General features: G+C 36.2%; 1 protein-coding gene and 1 long non-coding RNA gene across 3 annotated transcripts in view; one reads left to right on the plus strand and one right to left on the minus strand.

Moving 5' to 3' along the window:
- LOC125836077 (uncharacterized) overlaps positions 1–19,350 on the minus strand; it is a 405,731-nt gene that overhangs the window by 223,169 nt on the left and 163,212 nt on the right. The gene's annotated exons all lie outside the window — the stretch shown is intronic.
- LOC125836062 (guanine nucleotide exchange factor SPIKE 1) overlaps positions 1–19,350 on the plus strand; it is a 57,206-nt gene that overhangs the window by 26,111 nt on the left and 11,745 nt on the right. Inside the window, exons 16-21 of the mRNA XM_049515146.1 lie at positions 3,872–3,979; positions 4,154–4,191; positions 4,327–4,471; positions 10,846–10,972; positions 12,710–12,903; positions 14,437–14,567. Coding sequence (XP_049371103.1) covers positions 3,872–3,979; positions 4,154–4,191; positions 4,327–4,471; positions 10,846–10,972; positions 12,710–12,903; positions 14,437–14,567 — 743 coding nt within the window. The remainder of the gene's footprint in view (positions 1–3,871; positions 3,980–4,153; positions 4,192–4,326; positions 4,472–10,845; positions 10,973–12,709; positions 12,904–14,436; positions 14,568–19,350) is intronic.

Here is a 19,350-nt window from a genome sequence, read left to right on the forward strand (position 1 = left end):
TGTGACTTTTATGAAAAATTGCGACTTTAATGAAGAGTTGCGACTTTAATGAAGAGTTGTGACTTTTATAAATTATGACTTTTATGAAAAATTGTGACTTTTATGAAAATGTGCGACTTTAATAAAAAGTTGTGACTTTTATGAAAGGTTGTGACCTTTCGGAAGGGTTGCAACTTTCCAAATAGTTGCAACCTTTCCGATAAGTCACAATAAACATTTGTTCACACTACCATTTGCTGTCTATAAATAGAGGGATTTCCTCTCATTTTAAAACAATGAAAATTCTGAACCTCTTCTTCTTCTTCTTCACAATTAAATATTTGTGTACTTTACTCATGTTGAGTGGCTCAGTGACGCCATTGCTTATGTTACAGAGGATATGTAATTTTACAGTCATTAATTTATGCTTATGCTGTTAAGGATAAATGATAAGATGCAATAATTTTTATTTTTCTTTACATTATTAATCTTTTATGTAAGATAATATAGTATTTTAGTTATAGTTACTGATAGGTTTTAAGTATTATTTTATATATTCCGTGATACTAAATTCCCGTGCGAAGCGCGGGTAATTTTACTAGTTCAAGGGTATAATTGAAAAGAACTTTTTTGTTGAGTTTTAATTCAAACACAAGATTAGGTGGAAAGCAATGAACCAAACACTTGATAAAAAAGATCTCTGCATTACTAATTCTTGCATTACTAATCCTTGCATTACTAATTCCTGCATTATTAATCTTTGTACCAAATGAACCCGAAGGGTAAAATGAGTATTTTAAAGTTAAATTGTTACTAAGGGTGTGTTTGGTATGAAGGAAAATGTTTTCCTAGAAAATGTTTTCCTGGAAAACAAGTTGATTTTTGACTTCTTTTCTCATGTTTGGTTGGTGAGTAGAAAATATTTTCCGGAAAAGATTTTGTGTTTGATTTATGAATGATTTTTTTTTTTTGAGAAATATCTTTTATTTTTACTAGGGTAGAAAATAATTTTGAAATTGAAAATATTTTTTTTTTCTTGGGGTGGCGTGGGGTGGGGGTGGGGGGAGGGTAGGGGGTGGGTTGAGGGTAGGGGTGAAAAATTGAAATTTTGAAGTTGAAAATATTTTTTAAAAACAAACTTAATTTTTTTTGGGGGGATGGGGGTTGGTAGGGGGTGGGTGGGGTGCGGGGGCTGGTAGGAGGTGGGTGGGGGGTCGAGGGTTGGGGTGAAAAAATAAAATTTTGAAGTTGAAAATATTTTTTAAAAACAAACTTAAATTTTTTTTTAGGGTAGGGGTGGCGAGTAGGGGGTGGGTGGGTTGGAGGGGGGGGGATCGAGTGTAGGGGTGAAAAAATAAAAAATTGAAATTAAAAATATTTCTTAAAAACAATAAAAAAAAATTGATAGGGGGGGCGAGGGTAGTGGGTGGGGGTAAAAAATAAAAAATTGAAATTAGAAATATCTTATAAAAATAATCTTTAATATTTTTTTGGGAGAGGGTGGGGGTAGGGGTAGAGGTAGGGGTAAGGGTGGGTAAAAACATTGAATCTAAAAACAAGTTTTTAATTTTTTTTTTTTTTTGGGGGGGGGGGGTTGGTTGGGTGGCTGGTTTGAGGGTAGGGACAAAATAAATTGATTTTTTCAACAAAAAAGTAATTGTAGTTTGAAGTTGGAAGAGAGGTTTGGAAAATGTTTTCCTTAAGTTTTGAAGGGAAGTCATTTTCCTTAAATTTGAGGAAAATGAGTTGATTTGGAAAACATTTAACCCAACCAAACATGATCATACCAAACACACCCTAAATGTAGAAATGTGTCATTCTTTTTGGGACTGACTAAAAATGATAGTAAGTCATATAAATTGGGACAAAGAGAGTATTATTTTATAGAGGTATTATTTAATTGATAAATTAATATTTATAATTTAAAGAGTGTTTTAGAGATTCAATGAAGGTTAATTTTGATTACATAGTTGGGGATGAAGCCTCAAGGAATTTAAATGAATCCTCTTGTGAAAACGACATTCATGAATTTGAAGTCATGATTAATAATCTCGGTTACCGGATAAGATGGATGTCATTAGTCGGTTAGATTACCCAGGTGAAAAATGATGAGGTTCAAAGCTTAGAAAAAATTGTGGATACCATCGGAGAAAACAATGTTAATGATGAAGTTGAATACAATACAATACCTTTGGAACCAATTACGTATAAGGAAGCAGTTATCGTGTTTAGGACTCTTCAACATTTTTTTGGTGCAGTTCAAGAAGACAACATCAAAACTTTTGAATGCAATAAGAAAAGTAGAGATGAGTTTCAACTAGATTTAAATTTTAACAAAAATTTAAAACACTATAATCATATAACACTATAATCATATTTCACTAAATTGTCTAGATATTTTTATAATTTCAAAGAATTATTAATTGATAATATTAATGGGACCATATTTTTATAATGGGTCTTCCAAAAATATATTATCTTATCAAAGTCTGTGATTTTTTATACTAGCCCAAGTCGGGACCGGAGAAAAATATTAACTTAGAGAGTTTATTAATCTATCGAGTATTAATTTAGAGAGGTTCTACTGTAATTTAACTTGAAAATTTTCCTTTTACCCTTAATGAAATGATTTACAACCACACAAATATCTAAGATTGTTTAGACCACAAGTTTAAAAAATCTTCAGTTTTTTCTTAAACACCGTGCCAAATCAAACAATGTTTAAATGGGACAGAAGTTGTACTATACATTTAAACATGTTTCACTGATTTGTTGCTCTCCATATTCTTCTCTCTTTATTTGAGTGGACCTGCATTATGTGAAAAAAATGGAGTCTGTGAAAATGATATCTGAGGAGTCTTAAGTGCCAGTGTTTAGAGAAAATAACATGTACTTATTTGTTTAATGTTCATGTTTTTTGAAAATAACAGTAACTAAGTACTATTCTTATCTATTCCCCATAACTATTCTGGCTTCATCTCACTAATTTTCTGCGTCCATCTATGGTGTTCTTCATCACTCAACTCGGTTTTGATTCATTTCGTCAAGTTGCAAAAAAAGGTTATAACTTATAACCTTGTCCTTTATGTCTTCCATACATACAACCTGAAGTTTCAACTCCTTCCCTGTGGCAGTCCTATGTGCCTCATGCCCATGGATTATTTTGGCAGTCACTACTCGAACTCTGAGTATTCATGAATCTTGTATGATAACTTATCAAGCTAGCTGTTTGCATCAGTTGATTTGTCTGGTCAATGTGTATTTTAGTTGGTGAAATGTCATCCTCAGATCATCGGCCAGTTGGCACTGTGGTCAAACTGGTAGCATACATGTCCTTATCAACCGTCCTTCATTGATTAACTGTCGCACCACAGCCAAGTCAATCTCCTGGAAATGCTAAGTCAGTTTTGTCTCAGAGCAGTTCTAAGCTAGTTTTATTTCTGACCTCATATTCTAGTTTTAATATACAAATTGAAGTTGTTTCATCAGCTTGAGTTTGAGGGGTTATGTTAAAATAAAGAGAGCAAGATTCTTAATGGTCATGTCATTGATGAAAGTCAAGAGAATAACTAAGATTAAAATATTCTAATCATGATGTATAAAAATTAGGAATCCGAAGAACTTGGAGACTTAACTTGTTTCATGTAACTTGAAACTCCTGCATAAGGAGCTCTCTTGTTAGTTGTTAATGACCAATTCAGTAGAAGTTCTCTCTCTCACTTTCCAAAACTGTCTTGCTGTCTAATTCGGCTTTAAGGGTTAAAAGTGTCATCTTCTGTCCCTGTTAATGTTCTGCTTGGTAGCTGCTGAAAAGACGTGGAAACATTGAACTTGTTACTTTTCAACTATGCCATGTGATGAAATGGTAATTAAAGTTATCCAACTTTTGCAGGCAATCAATAGCTTGAAGAATGTTGATTCCACTGCGTTGCTTCAATTTCTTTATCCAATCTTAAACATGCTTCTCCATCTTATTGGCAACGGGGGAGAAACTCTTCAGGTTTGAGACAGTCATCACTGCTGCCTTTCATGATACCTGCCTTTTTTATTTCACTTGGTTCTCAAATAATGTACCTCTTTTCCGCCCTTTCACAATTGTTATCTGCTGTTGGGCTCTGCATCACAATTCTAAATGGTAAATATTGAGGCTTCTTTTTTCACTTTCTACTTTCAGGTTGCTGCCTTTAGGGCTATGGTTAACATTTTAACAAGGTACATTTTATAGTTGCTCTATGATTTGGCTTAAAAGGTTGTAAAAAGGTTTCAGGAGTAAGAAATTATATTGCACTCACACTGCTATGTTAACACTGTTATCCTCTATTAATAACATTAGATCTCTACCCGTAGGGTGCAGCAAGAGTCAGTTGATGAAGCTGAGAGAAATGCTTTCCTGGTAAACTTTGTTGATTATGCTTTTGATGATTTTGGCGGCCGCCAGCCACCAGTGTATCCTGGTTTGTCCACAGTGTGGGGAAGTTTGGCTCGCAGTAAGGTAAAATTAGTGACTTGTACTTTTCTTTTGTTAAGTCTTTAGCTTTATACAACTTGAGTGCTTACTGGAAAGCTGTTGGCAATGAAATGCTTAGAAACTTAAAAGAAGCTTGTTACCATTCTAAAAAAAAAGAGCAAAAAACCACCTTAGAAGAAGCTCTCATAATGGGATTCTAATGTTCTAGTACTTGGACCAAATAACAACAACAACAACAACATACCAAGTGAATTGGACCAAATCATACAATGCAAAAACTCAAATCTGAAAAATTAGGAACCATCAAATCTAAAGAGAACAATTGTTGTTCTGATTCATCTTAATTTAGCTGCATGTGTCATAAATTTAATATTTAAGCTTTACTGTTATTTCTAACAGAAGATACTAATATCAACAAAATTTTAGATGGAGTATGTTTTGATGAGAATATGTTTTGTGGTAAATCTGAGGGACTGTTACGTCATCAGTTAAGTTATGTAAAGCATTCCTCTCTCTATTTTTTTTTTCTGGGACTCCAACTTATAGAATTAGGGAAGGAAAGCTGGCAAATGACGGAAATTGATAATTCTATCAATACTTTGATATTGTAATTCTTGTGGTTCCATGCATCTGTTTGTTGCCAGTTGGTTGGTTGTCTATGCAGCCTTAGTGCTATTCTCGGATAGTTCTGTCTTGGATTTCTGACTACTAGTCTTCTGTTAGTTTCCTTTTCCCATCCAGTCACCGTTCATGATCCTCTTTGTGGAAATGTTCACAAACAAGCACAATAGAGACAAACTCAGTATTTCTGTAGTTGTTTTGTTCCCGAATCTCTCACCATCCTTCTGCAATTATCATCAATCACTTTATCTACTATACTAAATAGAAGAGAAAGCTACATCTAGAGAAGAAAGTTTTGGTACTTTCATGGATGATGAGAAATTGGTGAATGAAAGTTTCTCCACGCACTGAACATAACACACTCAACAATTTGGCCCCAGCATCCTTTTGTTTTCAACTGTCAATATAAGGTTATCCATGTCAAGTTTGCTGAATGAGAACTCTCAAATGGAGAGTTCTTCCATTAAATAGAAAGAATTCTGATTTACAGGCCTAATAATCTGCTATTTACACCCCTAAATATCTGCTATTCCTAATTGTAATATCTCTAAAAATATGCTACATTAATCCCTGATATCTTTTACATATGGAAAGCAACTGACACCATAATTACACTAATATTTAGAGCTATTACATAGATACGTACAACTATTAGAATTTGTCCAACATGCGAACATCCCCCCCTCAAACTGATGCCGATGAATCCAAAAGCATCAATTTGCCTACCAGAAACTGATGACGTTTCCATGCCATAGATTTTGTAAACACATCAGCTATTTGAAGATCACTGGATACATGTGGAAGAGTAATGACTCTCTTATCTCTTATCTACAATTTCTCTGATAGAATGACAATCCATTTCTATGTGTTTGGTCCTTTCATGATAAACCGGGTTGGTAGCAATCTGAATGGCACTTGTGTTGTCACCATGGAGATGAGTGGGATTAGATTGAGGAAATCCAATTTTTGCTAGTAAACCACGAAGCCAAACAATCTTTGAGCACGCAGTAGACATTGCGCGTTATTCAGATTCTGTTGAAGATTTTGAAACATGGTCTTGCTTCTTGTTCTTCAAGATATCAAGGAATCTTCGAGAAACATGCACCAACTTGTGATAGAACGACGAGTATCAGGACTTCTAGCCTAGTCAGAATCACTAAATGCATTAAGTTGAATCGAAAAACCACTAGGAAAGAATAATACACCAATAGATATTTCCAAGAGATATCAAATAATGCGACGCAAAACCACCAAATATAGATGGTGAGGAGTCTGCATAAATTGACTCACTTGTTGAACTACAAAAGAGATATCAAGCCGAGTAATAGTAAGATAATTTAGGCTACCAACTAATTGCCGAAACAAAGTTGGATCATGAAGAAGTTCTCCTTTCGCATGAAAATACTTTACATTTAATTCCAATGAAGTATCTACAGTGTCACGCCGCGAGCTACCCCCGAGACGCGGACACGGGACCTAGGACCACAAGTGATCCCAAGCTAACCCTGCTGGCATGATCATGAGCATAATAAGGATAATAAACTGATGCGGAAGCTAATTCATAAATACATCTGAAAAGATGGGGAATACCCATGTACTATAACTGAATATATCAAATCTGAGAGTTTAATACAAAAGAAATATCAAACTCAAAATACTAAGCTGAATCTAACTATGTCTAAATAAGCCTCTAAACTGACTAGAAATGTTGGGACATGCCCCAACTAGGTCTAGCAAAACTGAAACTAAAGTCTAAAAGCGATAAGATAAACATGTCACTAGTCCTCGAAGAATGAGGACTCACCACTGATGCTGTTGAACTGGAGATCGGGAACCGATCTAAGCGTGATCTGGATGCTGAGAACCTGAACCTACATCACGAGAAGATGTAGCGCACGTATGCGTCAGTACTTGAAAGGTACTGAGCATGCAGGATAGAGTAAAGCTGAAATAACATATAACTGAACAAAGCAATAAAGCAATGAAATAATCTGGACATGATATAAATACTGAAAATACTGAATACTGAGCTAATTGATGCAATGACCAAATTTATAACATGCTGAGACTGAATACTGACTGTACTGAAATATGGTAAATGCAAAAGAGTCTGACTGAACTGTGGGAGCTACTAATAACCGACATAAAACCACATGAGCTATGGAGTCCGATGTATATGCCCCATCGAGAGGACCCAATATACCCTGCCAGAGGTATAGAGGCATGCTGGCGTGATCACTAAACTGATGTTGCCCATAGAGGGGACTTACACCTACGTGGCTCGTAGTTCTGGGACTATATGGGTACGCTGAACCCTAGTCCAACTCGGTATTATGCTACTCCCAATGAATTAAGTGGTTAACTGGTTATGACTGAATTTCTGTAAATACTGGATAGCTCAAAACTGAACATGCAAACTGAGAATGCAACAATTAATTTGATAATGATGCATTCATAAACTGAGGCATGTAAAACTGAATACTGAAATATCTGACCTAGCATGTGTAATTCAAGAACTAAAGAAATACAAAGCTAGGGTTTTGAAATTCATGCGATAAACTGAGCAATAACATGATAATCTGATTTGGAACATTTAAATAACTAATTTATGATGATCTGCTGTAATTCTAGAAACCCTAGGTCTGTTCATAATCATGGAATCAAGAATCTGATTGAATTTTAGGGACCTAATGGGCGAAAGGAACCCACTAGTGAAATCCCACATACCTGGTGACGAATTCTACGGAGAAATCTTTCGATTTCGGGGCTGGAACTGATGGAACCTTGCTGCGTTATTGAACTAGGGTTCTTGACCTTTTTCTCCTATCTTGATTCTAATTTTTCTAAGTTTTGATTAATGATTTTGACTAAGGTAAGTTCTAGTTATGTTTCTAGGCTTTAACTGACTAAAACTTCATGATTCAAGGTCTAAATGCCGTATCTTAGGGGTTAAACGAAATAGGAAAAGTCTAAAAGACCCTTGAATTAACTGTTGTCGGAGTGACCTACGGATTGGACCTACGGGCCGTAGGTCAATCTATGGTCCGTAGATTGTGTCCGTAAGTCAAGCCTGCTCGACATGCCTTCACTAAAACGAGCATAACTTTTTACTCAGAGGTCAGAATTTAGCAAACTCGGTGGCGTTGGAAAGATAATTCAATTATCTATCATATCATAGGTCATGGGACACCTAATTCATTTTGTGCTAAAAGTTATGACCATCTGAAGTTGACTTAACATCTAACTGACTGCTGATCCTCACTTACTGTCAGACCTACGGACCATGCATCGAATGACGGTCTGTGCTGGTCGACCGTAGTTTGTGTCAGAGACTGGGTAAGGGAAGTCTCGATCCACGGACACAGACCATGGACCGTGGTCTGATCTACGGACCGTGGGTCTGTCCGTGAGTTGGGACTTAGCCAATTTTCTGAGCTGGTTTGGGGAGGAGTTGCAGTGGTGAATCACGGACCACCAGTACGGGCCGTGGTCTGACCTACGGTCCGTGGATGGTGACCGTAAGTTGCACCTTCAACTTCTCAAAATCTGCATTTTTGGTCCATTTCGGATACGGGGTGTTACATACAGAGGAAGATTCTTGAAGACCAGCCAGAACAATCAAATTCTGAGTACATTTGTGTTGGTTCAAGTGCACACCTAAAGAATCATAATGAACTTCCAACGCCCAAACATATGTAAGAGTACCAAGATCTTTCATATGAAAAGAATCCTTAAGCTGTTGTGGAGGCTAGCAATTTGTGAAGAATCAGTTCCTGTTATAATAATATAATCTACATACACCAAAAGAAGAACACAACTTGTAGATGTTTTTCGAAGAAACATAGATGAATCATATTTGCTCTTCTCTAAAGAGAATTGAAGCAAAGTAGATCGAAACATGTCAAATCAAGCTCAAGAAGCTTGTTTTAATCCGTACGAAGACCGCTTCAACTTACATACATCTTATGCAGGTGATGAGAGCAAACCAAGAGGGGGTTTCATATTGATATCTTCTTTGAGATCACCATAAAGAAAAGCATTTTTGATATCCATTTGATGAAAAGGTTAGTTTTGTGACGCTACAAAGGCAATAATAGTTCGCACCGTAGTCATTTTTGCTGCCGGCGCAAAAGTCTCCTCATAGTTCACACCATACTCTTGTTTATTACCAAGGACCACCAATCGAGCTTTGTACGAATTCCATCAATATGAAGTTTAATTGAATAAACCCATTTACAAGCAATTGGATGGACATTCGAAGGACAAGTAACAATGTTCCATGTGTTATTTTCTTTAAGAGCCAAAAGTTCTTCCTCCATTACTTTCTACCAACATTCAAGCTTGGAGGCTTGTGAGTAACCTGTTGGATTAAAGATGGTGGATAAAGTACAAGAAAAACCATACAAGTAAGGAGTACGAGATACTTTGGTTGATCGCCGAGGAGGCTCAAGAGGAGCAGGCTTGGAAGAAATCTCAAAGTTGTCCGACGTCGTTCATATACAAATCTAGGTTTTAACTGCTTAGAAGAAGATGACAAATCCTCAAACATAGGAAGAAGAGGAGAGACAGAAGATGACTCAACATGAGTAGGAAAGAAATACTAATTCTCAAAGAAAACAACATTTCTAGAAATAGGAAATTTATTAGAACTTGAATCTTAGTAAATAAAACCTTTCTGACCATAACCTATAAAAACACATTTAGTTAGACTGAACATAAAGTTTATTGCGTTGAGAAGGAGGCAGATGCACAAAACAAACACAACCCAGATGTATGCAAATTATTGATTTCAAAAAAATGTATGCAAATTATGATAACTAGGATTTTTGTGATAAAGACTATAATATGGAGACTCAAAAGTTAATACTTTAGATGGCAGTCTATTAATCAAATAAACAACAGACAGCTTCCACCCAGTATTTAGACGGGATAGATGACTCAATAATAAAAAGTATGAGTGACATCTAAAAGGTGGCGGTTTTTACGCTCAACATCCCCATTTTATTGTGGTGTATATGGGCAGGAGCGTTGTGAGACGATTCCTTTCTCAAGCAAGAAATTATTGATTCATGAGACATATTCTCCACCAGAATTAGATCTTAATATTTGATAGAGATGGAAAATTGTGTTACAATGTAAGCCAAAATTTTCTGGAACATGGAAAATACCTCAGATTTAGAACGAAGAAAATACATCGTCTTTAATAGTAACTGGAATATGGAGATTAAGTGCAGAATCCGAAGGAAAAAAACAATTTTCAGAAGGAAATGAAGAGAAACTAAAAGTATATTATTGCTTCTAGGTTCAGAAGCCTAAAAGGCACAGCACTCTTCACCCAGTAAAACAGAAAGAATCCCCTGACAATATATTTTCACAAGTGATACTTAACCGTAGTCCGTAGTCTTTACCTAGCACCATTACATGGTTCATACATATCAACTAGGACCAAAAGATAAGGTTTGTTAGTTATACATAACACTGACAGCATCAGGGGAAATACAGAAAACTCAAAGAGATCTAGCAGGGGTCTATCAAATCAGAAAGTTTTCTACAAGATTCTCCTGCATCATTAAGACTCTCATTTAGTAGGGTATGTGTTAGATCTGCGTATATCATGTTGACTTCTGTATGTCATTGCTAGCTTAGTTTACTGGATATTGGATAACAAATATTTTAGCACCACAGGAAAGGACTCGATGGCCTGGAAACTACAGAACCATTTAGTTCTTTAAGATTTCTGTATTTTTATGTCTTAACTACTTTGGTTTCTGGTACAGGCAAAAGGGTACCGCGTTGGGCCTGTCTATGATGATGTCTTGGCAATGGCTTGGTTTTTTCTTGAGTTAATTGTCAAGTCAATGGCACTGGAGCAGGCTCGATCCTTCTATCACAATCTTCCATCAGGTAATTGCCCATTGGGCATGTTACTGCTGTCATTGTTATTATCATATCCATTTGTAATCATGTAATCATGCTTTTCCTTAAATCCTCTTGTCTGAAAAGTGCATTCATTTAAGGTCTTTATAACAACTGTATTCATTGTTTTCCTTCACTCAGTCAACAACAACATACCCAGTATATTCCCACAAGCGAGGAAATTACAATAAAGAAGAAAAAAAGAAGAAAACTTACCTTTTGCATATGATCAAGGAAAAACAGTTGTGATGTTTTTGTACTTCCATTAGTGATCTTATTTGGCTGGTCTTTTTGTCACGACCCAAACTCCCCTAACCTATGATGGCACCAATACCCCAAACTCGGTTGGCAAACAATTCTATTTTTTTATTCAAGTTCCATTAATTAGATATATGAAGTAAAGCATTAGAAGCAATTATTAGTTATAAAGGCGTCTCAATAGTCATAAGTGTGGAAATCAATGGTGCAACCCCATAATTTGGTGATATGATTACAAGAGCAACTATGCATACTAAAGTACAAGTCTAAATAGTTTAATAGTCTGAGAAATAAAGATAGATGGAGACCGGTGCTGCAGATCAACCAAGCAGCTCATCCCAAAGTCTCCAAGTTGGAAACTATATATCAGACACGTTTGCACGCTTCATTCTTTCATAATTTGAACCGGTGGAAACTATACTCAAAGCACTACAACTTTCATTGTATATCATCTCCAAATTCCTTATAGATTAAGAGCAGTTCGCTTGCGAAGTCGGGTCAAGCGCAAAAAATAATAATCAGATTTTTAGCACTTTAAATATTTCAAAACTTACTTCAAATGCGCTGAAATCACCTGAGCCCCTCCGGATGCAACCAAAACATGCAAATAACTCCAAGTCACCCTACGAACCTGTGGAACTCTCAAATCACCATTTCTAGGTTGTCTAGACACAAACTTGACCGTGTTCAACTCGTAATCTTCAAAATAACTAGTTTTTAAATTTAATGTGTGAATCACTCCCGATCCCCTTAGGACCCATCCAACAAAGTTCTAAATCATCATATGAACATATTGGAACTTTCACTTGTGTAACCCCCTCTTGTTTCCTATTCTAACATAAATGATGATTTTACTTGGAGTTTTTGTAAATCTAATTGATAAAAGATGGATGTTGAGTTAAAACTTGGGGTGCGTGGTAGGTGAAGTGATGAACAAGAACTTGTGTCTCCACTTTTAGGTTTTCCATTTATTCGATGGGTTTTTTCGAGTGATGAAGGGTTGTAGACTTGTAGTAGGGGAATATCTTCTTACTATATGACAAATTTTTTCTTGGAATGGGATGTTTTAGTATAATGCTCGATGAAAAATGAAAATGTTTACCAAGTTGGTAGTTTTGGTCGCACCTTGTTACATGTGTCTCTTCTACATGATAGTCTAATCAATTCATCTAAGGATGTAATCAGGTAGTCGAATCCAATCATCCATCTATGTCCATTGTGAATGATGAGCGTGCATTTGCTTCACCACTGCTATACTTTGTTTTGAGCTAATAACCATGGCTTCCATTACATGCATGCGAATTCAGAATTTAGGTTTTGAAGTCTTAGACTACTTGTTATTTACTCTGTTTGGATGCCTAGTATTTCTTTTGAAACTTCAAATTTCTGACTGTCGAATAGTTGTGTTTGGAAATTCACTAAATTGAGGCTTTATATTGATAAGCTGTTTCATCCTTCCGTGCACAGGTGAAGATATCCCGCCAATGCAATTGAAAGAAGGTGTTTTCAGATGTGTTGTTCAGTTGTATGATTGCCTTTTAACAGAAGTTCATGAACGCTGCAAGAAAGGTCTAAGCCTGGCCAAGCATTTAAATAGTAGTTTGGCTTTCTTTTGTTATGATCTTTTATCCATCATTGAGCCTCGTCAGGTCTTTGAACTGGTAAGCTTTCAAACTCAACTTTTGCTTGTCTTTCTGATTTAGTCTTCCCTAATTGCTGTTACCCTTATTCTACATTACTCAGCCCTGTCAGCCCTCTTTTCTCCAGTTAATGGTTGAGACATAATCCACCACCTTGGTTCCTGCTGGACTTTTCAAAGAGTATTTAACCCAATATTTGCATAGTTAAGAAATCTGGGACCTCTCTCAAGTGATACCTCCAAATCTACTAAGCAGACATCTGCTAATGTAGTTTTACTTCAGAGAATCTTCTTCCATCACAACTGTGTTTCTCAAGATTTTCTGATCTTTCCAACAATTTAGGTTCAACGTCCGACCCTTTATGCAGAGCTGCTGCATTTACTTATCTCTTAGTCATCGATACAACGGTGGGAGATTTAGAGTCTTCCCCAAGCAACTTAAAATCTTTTGAACCACATCCAACCAGCCAGGATTAGAGCTAATCTAAAGATGATTACTGCTGATCTCTCTCTCTCTCTCTCTCTCTCCCACATTATTATTTTAATCATAACAAACCACCCACACCTATTGAAGTTCTGTATTATATTATATTCATATACTTCCTCTGTTCAGTTTTTTTCTTTCTTTCCATTTTAGTCCGTTTCAGAAAGAATCTCTTTCCTTTTTTGGCAACTTTTCACATGGCATGTTTAAGACTACAAGATTAAAGGACATTTTAGTACATTGTACCTATTTTGGTTTAAGACCACAAGATTCAAAAGTCTTCTTTACTTTCTTAAACTCTATGTCAAGTCAAAACCAGAGAAACAAATTGAAACGGAGGGAGTACTGCTTAATTTTTGCCCATCTTCAACAAATCTTTCCTATGCTTTCTGATGGTAGATGCAGAACACTACTGCTGGCTGATAAAACAATAATAACAGCATCTGTCCAAACTAGTTGTGTTGGCTATTTGAACCCTTGAAGTACATTTGGGCCTGATTTAGAGCAGTGCATATCACTGAATTTATGTTTTATCAACCTTCATACTGCTACCGCTAAAATGATTTCTTCTTTTCACTCACCAGCACATACCAGTCAGAGCAATTTTCCTTTAGATCGGTTGGCTCAAAAAGATGTTTCTCTAGGGCGCTTGAGTCGACCTGAACACTACAAATCCACACCTAATTCACTCAACCTATATACTGCTAACGTGGTTCCTTCTTTTCACCAGAATGTACCAATCAGTGCAATCTTTCTTTAGGTCAATTAACTAGAAGGCCTTCTCTCCTGCTTTGAATTCTTAGCATGACTAAGAAAAATAACGGAAAGAATGTCGATTCGGTATGCTGAACCAACATGATTTACATTAAAATGTTAATGCGATGGTCGTATTTAATTTAAAAGGGAAACATACATTTTCTTCAGCTCTGCTGTGGTTGTGGCTTTATTCAGCACCAAGCAGAATTTTCTTGATATCATTATGTTATGTGATGTTACATTAAATATTTTTAATTTTTGTTTTCCCACACTCTAATAATTATGCATCTTCCTTGTAATTGCTCTTTTTTACAGGTGTCCTTATATCTCGATAAATTCTCTGGAGTGTGTCAAACGGTGCTGCATGACTGCAAGCTTACCTTTCTACAAATTATATGCGATCACGATCTTTTTGTTGAAATGCCTGGACGAGATCCTTCTGATAGGTAAATGTTCAAATATTTTCAACCGTCTTTTTTTGTTCAAATACTGGTTAGTTTACCTTGTTTATTCTGCTATAGCGCTACCCTTTTATATAAAACATCTATTCTACAAGGTCAAATGACTTATGTTCAGATTTATTATATATTGAGTTAATTCCTTATAGAAATAACTTGGTAAAGCCACTTTTGTTTTTGTTTGTGTTATACCAATAATGTTTTACGCGTTGTTCCACAAAAGAACTCCTATTATGGAAAGCACTAGTGAATGGCATAGATGGTCCCTTAAGTTTGAGTGTAGGTGTAAGTTGTTCGATAAATATACTTTTTTGCATATTAAATCCTTCGAAGATGGAGTTTCTTCTCCATTCCATTTCATCACGCGATAGTTCTAATTGGAGCTCAGATCTAGCATAGAGTGTCAATAGCTTTACAAATTTGTAAACATAGCAGATTCGTAACTTATTTAATTTCTTTTTTACATTCATTGTTTGGAAAACATATAATCTAGATTTCCCATGATATCTTATGCTGCTTACTTTGATCATTTGACCATCTAATCTTTTGTTCTTCATTATTTTAAAAACATGCTGAGTGACTTTAAAACACTCTTTTCTCTAGAAACTACCCATCACGAATCAACTCTTTTCATACACCACACACATTACTTGTCAATTGTAGTGAAAAGTGAAAAAAAGAAAAAGATGAAAACAAACCGAGTCTTTTCTATTCCTCATTCTGCTTATGTTACTTCTAATTAAATTGCAGGGGTACTAGTTTTATAGGTTTCTTGTTTTGTTATATATGGACTCCCCATGATACTGAATACAACCAACTATTACTATTCGAAGAGTCATTGAAAGTTGTCCGGATAAATATACATTTTACTGAATACAACCAACTATTGTCCTGCCTCACTTCACTTTTGCTCCTCTTGCAATAGTTTATTAGTTATACTTGCACTACATGTATTCTATCATCCTACAATTATCTTAAGATCCTGCTCTCCAAAATCCTTTTCCATTGTTCTAGGGTTTATTGACTTGGTTCCTAGGTTTGTCCATCAATACATGTCATTTTAAAAAAAGCATCCATCACTCATACTCATCTTGTATGACTAGATTATAGAAAATTGGATCTCTATAAACCAACAGGTGGGAGAAACTTGTTTTGTATACTTCATCAAAAGAAGCTTGTTTGTATCTCCTCCGGTTGTTCACACACTTGTCGCATCCTCCAAGGACTTCTAAAAATGCATAATTCCTTTTAATTAGGTAACAAAGGAGGTATTAACTCATGTTATTCAACTATATTCGTGATGATTCATTTCGTGTCTTTGATTATAAGTAAAATGATGCATGTGATAGAGCCAGGGGAGGATGCAACTATATAGCTACGGGTTCATCTGAACCAGTACTTTCTATGCAGAAGATAAGTTAATGTGCAAAAATGTCACGCCCTGAGGCTACCCCCTAGACGCGGACACGGGACCTAGGATCACAAGTGACCCCAAGCTAACCCTGCTGGCATAATCATGAGCATACTAAAGATAATAATAACTGATGCGGAAGCTAAATCATAAAGTAAGTCTGAAATGATGGGGAATACCCATATACTATAACTGAGATGAATGAAAACTGATGAGTTTAATACAAAGAAAATATTAACTCAATACTAAGCTGAATCTAATTATGTCTGAAAGTAGCCTCTAAACTGACTAGAAATGTTGGGACATGCCCCAACTAAGTCTAGCAAAACTGAAATTAAAGGACTAAAAATGCTGAAAGAAACTCATGACTATTGTCCTCGGAGAATGAGGACTCACCACTGATTCTGCTGAACTGGAGATCGGGAACCGATCTAAGCGTGATCTGGATGTTGAGAAGCTGAACCTACATCACGAGAAGATGTAGCGCAGAGTATGCATCAATACTTGGAAGGTACTGAGCATGCAAGATAGAATAAAGTTGAAATAAACATATAACTGAACGAGCAATAAAGCAAGAGCAGAATCTGAACATGATATAGATACTGAATACTGAGCTAATTGAATGTAATGACCAAATTTATAACATGTTGAAACTGAACACTGACTGTACTGTAAATGAGGTCAATGCAATAGAATCTGAGTGAACTGTGGGAGCTACTAATAACTGACAATAAAACCACACGAGCTAAAAGTGGAGTCCGATGTATACGCCCCATCGAGAGGACCCAATATACCCGGCCAAAGGTATAGAGGCATGACTGACGTGTTCACTAACTGATATTGCCCACAAAGGGGACTTACACCTACGTGGCTCGTAGTTCTGGGACTATATGGGTACATTGAACCCTAGTCCAACTCGGTATTATGCTACTCCTAATAGATTAAGTGGTTAACGCATTATGACTGAGTTTCTGTATATAATGGATAGCTCAAAACTGAACATGCAATCTGAGAATGCAACAATTAATTTGATAATGATGCATTCATAAACTGAGGCATGTATAACTGAATACATTATGACTGAAATACTGAATAGCTCAAAATACTTACATGTAGATACTCATACTTGAAAACTCCTTAGAAAACAATTCAAAATCATATTATACTATGATCATTGATGACTTGGGAAGTCATACTGCATAAACATTGATGGTATATCTAGATACCGTACTGTTCATACATTAATGACCTATTTGATTGTCATACTAATCATGTTTTAGAAGCTCTTTCTCAAAAACTCAGTTTAAAACTCAAGTGTTGTCTTAAAAAAAGCTTCTCAAGATTTATAACTCAAAATAGGGTTTATGCTGAAATATACTGATAATGTGGCGTTCAAAACTGGAGCATGCATATCTGAATAACTGAAATATTTGACCTAGCATGGGTAATTCAAGAACTAAAGGAATACATAGCTAGGGTTCTGAAATTCATGCAATAAACTGAGTACAAACATGATAATCTGATTTGGGACATATTCATAAGTAATTCATGATAATTTGCTGAAATTCTAGAAACCCTAGGTCTGTTCATAGTAAGAGAATCAAGAAACTGACTGAGTTCTAGGGACCTAATGGGCGAAAGGAACCCACTAGTGAAATCCCACATACCTGGTGACGAATTCCACGGAGAAATCTTTAGATTTCGGGGCTGGAACTGATGTAACCTTGCTGCGTTCTTGAACTAGGGTTCTTGACTTCTTTCTCCTCCTACGTTCTAATTTCTCTAAGTTTTTAGTGAATGATTTGACTTAGGTAAGTTCTAGTTATGTTTCTAAGCTTAAACTGACTAAAACCTCATAATTTAGGGTCTAAACGACATAGATTAAGGGTCCAACGAAATAGGAAAAGATCAAAAAACCCCCGACTTAACTGCTGTCGGAGTAACTGACGGAGCTGACTGACGGGCCGTGAGTTGACTGACGGTCGGTACTGGTCGACCATCGTTCGCTACTGAGGATTGAAAGTTGACTGGCCCATCGACGGAGCTGACTGACGGGCCGTGAGTCGACTGACGGTCCGTACTGGTCGACCGTCGTTTGCGACTGAGACTGAAAGTTGACTGGCCCATCGACGGAGCTGATTGACGGGCCGTCAGTCGACTGTAGTTGGCTTCCGTCGGTGGCACCTTCAACTTTTGAAAATCTGGAATTTTTTTCCTTTCTCGAATCTGGTGTGTTACAAAAAATCTATTAAAATTGCAATAAATAGTAGGTTGGAACCCATAATTTTTAAAATACAAATGATTTCAAATACTAAAAATTATGAAGGTTGAACCCATACAACTTAAATGCTAGATCGCCTCTGGCTAGAGCAAGTGCAAGTGAATGGATGTAGTTAAAAAGAAAGCAGGGGTAAGCCTTGAATAGGGGCTAATTTTTGCAAGCTCTTGTCGTCGTTGAAAAAGGTACATAATGTGAAAGGTTAATGATGTTGATAGCAAGATGTCTAATGGTTGCATAGTTGTAACAATCCCTATTGCAACAAACTAGATTCCAGAAACTCTAATTATTGTCTAGATTCCTAATACTTTTTCGTTTTTCGGATAACCGTAAGATCTTTTATTGATAAGAAATATGATGGTGAAACCTTGCATACAAGTACTAGATATAAATACAAGAAGAGTGTAAAAAATTGCAAGCACACATGACTTTGTGCAATAACAGCCGATCATCTAGACAATTGGTATATCATTTGTGCTCCTACAAGTACACAACAAAACTTTTCCACTGATAACTACACAAGCATTTCTCCATCAGTCACACTTCTATTTCTTCTCTTTAGCATTTTTCACATGAATTCTAGAGGAGTCATTTCTATTCGTTTCTTTCTGCACTGTCATCTGAAGGGCTGCTCCCTAATGATTCTTGGTATTACTCTTTCATTATCAAATATATTCCAAAATGTACTTCGTAACCTAGATTCATAAGATGATGGAGCAGTAAATGAGTTGTATCCTCTCTTGCATTCTCGCACATGAAAGTTCCGACTAATGTTTAGTAAATTTGCTTTTCATCGAATTTTCAACTGTTAGGATGGATTCCTGTGTCTAAACAAAGGAAAGAGGCATTTCTTGGTGCTCTAGGGATCCAAGTTGGGGAATGTGGGAACTACCTGCCATAGAGTTCTCATTTTTCCTTTGCAAGTTGGAGAAAGATTTTTCTGTGAAAGTTCAAGTCCCATGAAATATGCCTCCCACTCTTTGCAAATCTCAACTACTACTGCTATCTGCTGTGTTAAGATGTTCGATATAGCTTGATAAACATAGACAGCAGCAACACAAGAATTCTGCTTCTAAAAGTTC

The sequence above is a fragment of the Solanum verrucosum genome, unplaced genomic scaffold (genome assembly GCF_900185275.1).
Source record: "Solanum verrucosum unplaced genomic scaffold, falcon-dt-bn FXZP01000208.1, whole genome shotgun sequence".
Taxonomy (NCBI): Eukaryota; Viridiplantae; Streptophyta; class Magnoliopsida; order Solanales; family Solanaceae; genus Solanum; species Solanum verrucosum.